This window comes from Carcharodon carcharias, chromosome 11, assembly GCF_017639515.1.
Source record: "Carcharodon carcharias isolate sCarCar2 chromosome 11, sCarCar2.pri, whole genome shotgun sequence".
NCBI classification, from domain to species: domain Eukaryota; kingdom Metazoa; phylum Chordata; class Chondrichthyes; order Lamniformes; family Lamnidae; genus Carcharodon; species Carcharodon carcharias.
In genome coordinates this window covers 69,561,500-69,570,468 of record NC_054477.1, presented here as the reverse complement: position 1 = coordinate 69,570,468, position 8,969 = coordinate 69,561,500, and the positions used below count along the sequence as shown (strand labels likewise).

Here is an 8,969-nt window from a genome sequence, read left to right as displayed (position 1 = left end):
TGCTCAGCCAAAGAACGTTTCTGTCAAATTTTTACACAAAAGCCTTTTTTTTATCATTAACCATTCGCTGAAATTCCGCAAAAGCCGTTTAGCTCTTTAAAAAATCAAAGCTTAGAAGAACTACCTGGTTGCCCGTGAATGGTTCAATATGCCATTCCTTTACTCTTCCAGAGAATCTTAAAATTATTAGTGTTTTTATATTCAACATACAGTCACGCTGTTAATAAGTAAACCAAATTTAGGACATTGGCCTGATTCAGGAACTGGGAACTGTGAAGGGCATCAAAAAGAGAAAGATATCGTAATTTTAATTGATTAAACTAAGCCCACCTCTTTATATTGTGCGTCAAGCTATTTCCAAGGAAGCCTACCTCCTGCCCTCTGAGTGATCCGAGCTATTTAATGAATTTCATGTCAAAAATTAACAAGCCCAAATCATTGACAGGGAGCTTTCATTCGGATCTCAGTGACGTTTGTCTCTTTCCTCATCTCCAGCTGCTGACGAAGCCCCCCGCCTCTATAAGCCAATGTAATAAGTGCAAGATCCAGAGAAGGAAGCTCTCCGATCCTGTCGGTCCTGATAGCCCAGCTTCCTGACAGGAGTCAAACGTAACACGTTGCGTCCTCAAGTTAAAACAAGTGACTTCAATCAAAGGTAAGTCGATTGACAGAAAGCCGCTGCCATAAAAAGAATGTGAATGTGGCGCTGGTGTGTTTGTTGTGAACTGATACACTATCCCCATCGTGTCTGATCTTTGAAGTCAGAATAAAAGCTGAGCTGAGCAAAGAAACGGACGCTTGTGGAGCAGGAACTTACCCTTGGTTCTATGTTGGCTGCCTAGCCAGAAGAAGTCTACATTCTGGGTGATGCAGCTTTCTTACATGTATCACTTCAACTATCATTGAAATGCTTTAATGTCAGGACAGCTTTACCATTCTCAGTTTACTGATGATTACGTAAACACAGTGAACAAAAGAAAAGAAACTGTGCTTATTGGAAATCAGGAATAAATCAAAATGCTGGTGGGTTAGCCAGCCCCTGTGCAGAGAAGGTAACATTCCTGCTTCGGGTGTGCATCCAGTTCTGAAACGTTAACTTATCCGTTTTCCACGGGCGCAGCCTGACGTACTCAGTGTTTTCACTGTTTTCCTTTTAACGAATAACTCTTATGGTCCTAACCTGCAAAAAGGCGGACTGGCCAGCTCGGAATATGTGTCCACCATCTAATTTTATATTTAACGCTAATACATGAGTTAGCTGTTGCACTGAACCAAAAAAAAACCGAGCCCGCCCTACACATTTCAGAGATGTCCTTGGATCTGAGGCATTAATGAAAAGGATGGTCCTGAGCAAAGAAGATGCTCACCACCGACCCCCCCCCCTCCCCCCCCCCCCGCCCCCAATACAATACTGTGGCCAACCTTTCCCAACATTGGAGTATTTGCTTAAACATCCCAGGTGTACAATCCTCACAACCTCCCTGAGCTTCACTGGCTACTCAGCTGGTCGCTCATATTTACTCCATGCTGCCCATTACTGTTAGGGGCGTGTTAGCAGCGACCGTTAGCTGTGGATTTCCAATCATTACTCCCAACAGAGTTCTATCCGTCCTTTGATGGTATTATCCAGAATATGACTGTGACTGTTTAAAAGAAACAGTTTGAATTAGCCTGAGCCGGTGCTTCACTGAATGCCAAATCCAGCAATACCTAAACAAAATCTTTGTCCAGTAAGTGGATTTTTTTTTAAATCCTCAGGGACCCTGGTGATGTATTTGCCCTTTAATGTATTCATTCGGAATAGCAGATATTGTGTCTGGATCTTTCTCTTTCAGGTTTCTAGGGATAAGCAGCCTTGTTGCCAGCTCCTTTTCCGACAGAAAATGAACATTCACGTCGATGGGATAGTAGCTATTGTCCTGTTTTATCTGTTGATCTTATGCGTTGGAATATGGGCCTCTTGGAAAAGTAAAAATTCGGGCACAGATCAAGATCGGAGTGAAGCCATAATGATTGGAGGAAGAGACATTGGCTTACTGGTTGGCGGGTTCACCATGACAGGTGAGTGCCAAGTGGCTTTCTGTTTATCCCATTCTGAAGTTCTTGTGAGCAGCTTCACCCATCGTTCAATCTGTCCAAGCGCGTGTCCAAGACGGCGGCCAATGTACCCCGGTATTAGTGCGAGAACCGCTACAGCGAACAAAGAATTGAAGAAATAGTCTCAACAATATTTGGATTTTTGGTGCCCATTCGACTTTAGACGGTTTAACCCTTGAGGAGAGTAAAAACGAAGGTTAAACTGCATATTAAAGATGCTCGTTTTGTTTCTCAATACACATCCCTACAATTTTGAAAATGTGTAAATAAATCAAGTGCCCCTTTAAAGATCCACCAGAATGATTCGTTGTTCCGCCACATTCATTAGCAGCCACACCAGACTGCTGGAAGAAATTGCGATTTGATTCTCGATAGCCAAACATTTGAAGACAGATGTTAGATAAAAAAAGGCAGACTCTCAAAGCATTTCTTACTGCACTGACCTTTCTGAACTTTCCTTCCATAATCGCTGTTTCCTTTTTAGCCATTTCTGTACGGTGTAAATAAGTAATTCATGCCAAACATGAGTATTTAATGATGGGTGCTAAATTTCTATTCGCATACCCTGCTATTCTCATCTTCTACTGACGCCGGAATTTCTATTCGCTATTGTGCTGGACTAAGGCTGTGCTTCATTAGACAACTCCTTTTTTCCCCATGACAGCGACCTGGGTTGGCGGTGGTTACATCAATGGCACAGCAGAGGCGGTTTATGTTCCTGGATACGGCTTAGTCTGGGCACAGGCTCCATTTGGATATGCACTCAGCCTGGTTTTAGGTATGAACCAAAGCTCTTGGGCATTGTACAAATAAAATCGAGTTGAAGCTTCAACAATCGCCACATCCACTACCAGCAGTCCATACAATCACCTCACCATGTTCACAGGCAGTATTTTTCATGCATATTTTTAACAGTAACTAACTCTTAAACAAATCGCATCGCGTAGAACCACTCAAATCAAGCACACAATCCATATAAAGCTTAACCTCCCAGAGCCAACTGACACAGAACCAGTTAACAGCCACCTTCATCTCTAACTTAATCCAATAGCTGTCAGTTCATTTTCGAGTGACAAGGTTTTATATAATTTAACAAAACATTAATACAGGTTCGATTGGGGCTTGCTGAAAAAACAGTGGATTACTAAATGGATGAAGACAGGTCATGGTGTGCATGCGATGGGGTTATGTTTTTGAACGTATAGCCCAATAGCTTTTTTAAATAATATTCACACATTAGAAAAATCACTTTTGCGCACTCACAATGTGCAAAGACTGCTTCTAATACTTCCTTGTTACAGGATAAAACCAGAGTACGATTTCTTAGATCGTTTATTAAATTGGTCTTATTATAACGAAAACATTGAAGACATTATTCCTGGTAATGCCTTGGTCTTTTCAAGATAAAGAAACAATTAAAATAATTAAATCCCAAACCCAACTAAAGGTACTAAGCCTGGAGAGGTTTAGCAATCATGTAGAATTAGTGTAGGAATGAGTTTTCACCGTGCTTCGTCAGAATAAAACTGAAAATTTGGATTATAAACTACGGAAACTTATTGCAATTTAAGTACCATCTGAATTCGTAGAACAAACTAACTCGAAACAGAGTGCGCGCTTCCATTAGGATCCATCAGGAGCAAAGGGATAGGGACTAACACAGCAGAGAACTAAAGGGTATGGAGCTAAGAGAGTTAAAGTCTACTTTTTTCCCTTTGCAATAACTCTGGTTGGCGATTTGTTTCTATTTGGGATTTAATGGTTTCTCTGTCTTACAGGTGGTTTGTTTTTCGCTAAACCCATGCGTTCGCGGGGTTACGTGACCATGTTGGATCCATTTCAGCAGATCTACGGCAAACGAATGGGAGGATTGCTTTTCATCCCCGCTCTCTTGGGAGAGATCTTCTGGTCTGCAGCCGTACTGTCCGCGCTAGGTAATCTCCTCCTCCCACCACCAAGGACATGTCTCATTGACTGAAATCCAACAAATGCCAGTTTCATACCCAGTATTGCCACGATGTGCGTCTTACTTACATTTCGAAATAACAAGTCCCGTATAAGCTTTAATGGCAAAAGTGAATTGAGCGACCGTTTCTCTGTGAACAATGCAAAGTTTTATATAATAAAGAATAAAGGTTGGATAAAGTCTTGTCTTTATATTTACTGTACTGAAGGCCAATATTAAGTTAATAAACAACTGCTTTTCAGGTGCAACCCTGAGTGTGATTGTAGACATCAACATAAACATATCGGTTATTATTTCTGCTGTGATCGCAATATTCTACACTCTGTTGGGTGGATTGTACTCGGTCGCATACACGGATGTTGTCCAGTTATTCTGCATCTTCATAGGATTGGTGAGCTTAATAATTGAAAACATGCAGTCCGAGTTTCATCCACAGCCTAACTGAGCTCAGTCAAAGTAAGCCAGCTTTCCAACATTTGATTTTTTTTCCCCCAGTGGATCAGCATCCCTTTCGCCATGTTAAATCCAGCAGTTACAGATATCACCATCACAGCAAGTCAGGAGGTTTACCAGGAGCCTTGGCTGGGGAGTCTGAATGCACCGGATATCTTTACCTGGATAGACAACTTCCTATTATTGGTATGGGTAATGTTTTCAAGAACCGTCACCATATTGCTTAATGCCAGATTTGGGATATAATATTACTAATAAAAACTAAAACAATAACACATTAGAAAATGTATGCTGAAGTAAATATAACAGTCCTCACGCGATGCCTTATTAATGCCTGGCTAGGCGAGATATGTAGGATGTAGTTACAATACAATTAATAATTGCGTTTATTTTCAGATGTTGGGTGGAATCCCGTGGCAGGTGTATTTTCAAAGGGTCCTTTCTGCTTCTTCTGCTACCTATGCACAGGTCCTCTCCTTTCTGGCTGCTTTTGGCTGCGTAGTCATGGCCATTCCGTCTGCACTTATCGGTGCAATTGGTGCATCCACTGGTAAAGTAACCTGGTCTTCAGAATATCATTTTAATTTATTTTACCCGAACCATTCTGAGATGCTCCATACCTGAGTATTACAAAAAAAAGTTCACAACATTTTTTTTATTTTTTCCCCATAAAAATTGCTATTTGGATCATTTGAATGATTGTGTAAAATGCTGTTATTACAATTGCTTTCATTTTAAGGTTGTTACTAAAGCAAAATAACATTTACATTACTGCTTGACCTTAGAACTTAAAGTTAACACATATAGTAGTAATCTTTGAAACTTTCAAAGGCCCTTGTTTCCTGTCCATCTTTGTTCAAGGGTGGTACCCAAAAGAATGGCGTTTTATTAATTTTAAATATGCTGCATCACAAATCCAGGAGTAAATCACTGACAGACATTTTTGTATTTCACATCAGTTCTATAAAAAAAATTCTGAGATGAATTGCACATTTCATTATGATTTATAACCATTATGTCACTGACTGATGGAGGAAAAGTCATAATTTTAATTTTTAAAACCGAAGTGTCCTGCTTAAAGTGAAACATATTTGTGATACAAATGAACAACTATATGAGAATCTGTGAAATATAGTGAATGGCAGCCTATGATCTTGTTGATTGGAGGATTTGCTCCTGCACAGCCTCATTCCCAATAAATTCTAATTATGATGGATGAATCTTTTTTGAAAAAAGTTGCTAGGCAATATTTTTACTAGCTGTAAAGATTGTTTACAACATTTAACTCAAATGATCTAACAAAGGACTTCACCATTCAAAATGCTTCTGTAAGCACAGCCACATCATTTTCATTTCCTTACAGACCATAAAAAGCATACATAAAATAAACTATGACAAAATAATTGCATTTCCAGATTCCTGTGGTAACAATTTTCTGTTTGAAATACATTTACAAGTGCATGAAATGTGACACTACTACTGATCAAGATCAAAATATATTCTGTTGGTATATTATCAACTTTATGTTCTGAACACACAAAAAATAATTCCATTTCAAAACCAAGAGAAAACAAATTAGAGATGACTCTAAAATATTAATGCAGGATGTTATATTATCGTAGTATTTGCTTGGAATTGTATCAAGTGTTTGTATTTGTCCAGGTGCAAAATAGCACCAAAATATTTGCAAAGAGTGATTCTTTTCTCTATATAGACTGGAATCAGACTTCATATGGTTTGCCAGATCCCAAAAACAAGAATGAGACTGACATGATTTTGCCAATAGTGCTTCAGCATTTGTGTCCATCCTATATTTCCTTTTTTGGCCTTGGAGCTGTCTCTGCTGCAGTGATGTCATCAGCTGACTCTTCCATCTTGTCAGCAAGTTCCATGTTTGCTCACAATATTTACCATCTTGCATTCAGACAAGAGGTAAGCTTAGATTTCAACAGCACAATTATTCATACAAACATGCTTTTATAAGTGAAGAAGCACTGATTTATTTGTGTATTCATAGTTCATAAAGTTTTTAAATTGTGAGATGGCAAGAGGTTCTATTTAAATAATACTTTTTTTTCCTCTAAAATGAGTGAGATAGCAGCTAATTGTATATATTTCCTGGCCAACCTGCTTTATGATATTGAGTATTAAGTAATATAGGGCATTATGAAAATAATAAATCATGTTGCAAATCACTGATAAGGCCCCGCCTGGAGAATTGAGTCAAATTTTGGGCATCACATATTAGAAAGGATGCCAATGCCTTGGAGAGGAAGCAGAGGAGATTTGTTAGAATGGTACTAGGGATGTGAGACTTTGATACATGAAGAGACTAGAAAAGCTAGGGCTGTTCTTTTTAGAGCGGAGAATGTTAAGGGGAGATTTGATGGTAGGTGTTCAAAATCATGAAGGTTTTTGATAGAATAAATAAGGAGAAACTGTTTCCAGTGGCAGAATGGTCAGGAATCAGAGGATGTAGATTTAAGGTAACTGGCAAAATAACCAGGAGTGAGGTGAAGATTTTACTTTTTCACAGTGAGTTGTTATAATTTGGATTGCATTGCCTGAAAGGGTGGCTGAAGCAGATTCAATAATATTTTTCAAAAGAAAATTGGATAAACACTTGAAGTTGAAAGAAAATCAGGGCTTTTGGGAATGGGCACCACAATGGAACTAACTGTAGCTAAGCATTAAATTGAAGGGGAGAAGTTACACTCTCCAATCCTGCAACAACCACACAAGACTCAGGCTTCCTTTTAACGAGTTTTATTCAAGCATATGCAAGGGAGCCACAATCATTCCTAAGAATGAAGACCCAGCTCCCTGATTGATTACATTTCACTACTTTTGTACCTTTTCTTATCGTAACACATTTGAGTACATTTGAATACATCCAATTGGTAACCAATACACTAGTTCCATACTATCTCTTTCCTATTGAGTACATAAACATGTGATTTTGTTATCCAATTATTTTAAAGTATGTATACATAATTATATTATCCAATCAGAGTTAAAACACATACACAAGGACCTTGGTTTTTGCAACTCAATACTGTTAGTGTTTCATCAAAGCCCCTTCTTTGCCCATTGTTCATCTTCCTATATCTAAGCTAAAACCACTTGTCCTCTCCTTGTCTGAGGGATGAGCATACTTAATTTACTTTTATGCCACGTTTTATCTCCAGTCTAGCTTTCAAGGCTGTGCAATGTCCATCTGGTTATCCTCACCTGTTAATATGTTTAGCATCAATAGCTGCCTGGAGATTTTAAGTATGCTCAGCAAATTCTTACTGTGTTATCTTTTCATATATATTTAATTCCCCATAATAAAATTATTTGATAGAATGGTATACATTATTTATTGCTGTTCAGGTCAAAAACATACTGAAGCTCAGGAAGGTAACCATAATCTCAATGATTGCAGTGTGATGAAGAGATCAAAGCTTGATATTGATTCTGTTGTTAAAATTCTCTTTCAGTAGCTTGAAGGAAACCTGTATCACATTAGCTTCTTATGTCTATACTATATGATTAATATTCTTTTCTCAATATAATTGCTCATTACAGGCCAGAGACAAAGAAATAGTGTGGGTAATGCGAATCACCATCTTTCTGTTTGGAGGAGCAGCAACATCCATGGCACTGCTGGCCCAATCTATCTATGGTCTATGGTATCTGAGCTCAGACCTTGTCTACGTTATTATCTTTCCTCAGTTAATATCAGTGCTCTTCATCAAAGGAACGAACACATATGGCTCTATCGCTGGATATTTCATTGGTCTTTTGCTTCGAATTAGTGGTGGTGAACCATATTTACATCTGCAGCCATTTATTTGTTACCCTGGATGCTATTTAGAACATAGCTTTGGAGGTGAACCAGTCTACATTCAGAGATTCCCCTTTAAAACCATGTCAATGTTATTCTCCTTCTTTGTCAACCTTGGTGTTTCATATCTCGCCAAACATCTGTTTGAAAGTGGAATATTGCCACCAAAATTAGACTTCCTTGACAGTGTTGTGTCACGACATAGTAAGGAAAACATGGACAAAACAATCTTGGTGAATCATGACAATATTACTTTATCAGAGCTGGTGCATGTTAATCCAAAACACAGTGCTTCACATAATGCTGCTTTCAGCAATAAGGAAGCATTTGAAGACACTGAGCCAAATTTTGAACTTTCCAAGTCAGACAATGACTGATCCGCAACCCCTGTTATCTAATGAGATCAGTGCAATCATGATCAGCCAAGGACAGTACACTAACAACATGAAATAGCATTTTAGTAGTTATAGTATTTTTAGAAAATAAAAAAATTGTTTATATCAGTGCTTTACTGATGATTGTTCACTTAAATACTGTTGTACAGTATTGTTTTAATTCATGCACATGAAATCAGATTAAGCTATAATTTTTGAACCTGGATAGGTTGTCGATTCTTGCTGCTTT

At 38.4% G+C, this 8,969-nt stretch overlaps 1 protein-coding gene across 1 annotated transcript; it reads left to right on the top strand.

Annotated features, from left to right (window-relative positions):
* The first annotated feature begins 548 nt into the window (after window positions 1-548).
* On the top strand, window positions 549-8,722 carry LOC121284279 (high-affinity choline transporter 1). Its single transcript, XM_041199630.1, has 9 exons — window positions 549-655; window positions 1,836-2,061; window positions 2,762-2,875; window positions 3,876-4,031; window positions 4,306-4,454; window positions 4,559-4,702; window positions 4,913-5,066; window positions 6,231-6,448; window positions 8,087-8,722. Exons 2-9 carry the CDS (start codon window positions 1,884-1,886, stop codon window positions 8,720-8,722), a joined length of 1,749 nt encoding a protein of 582 aa, XP_041055564.1. The 5' UTR covers window positions 549-655; window positions 1,836-1,883.
* The last annotated feature ends 247 nt before the right edge of the window (window positions 8,723-8,969 follow it).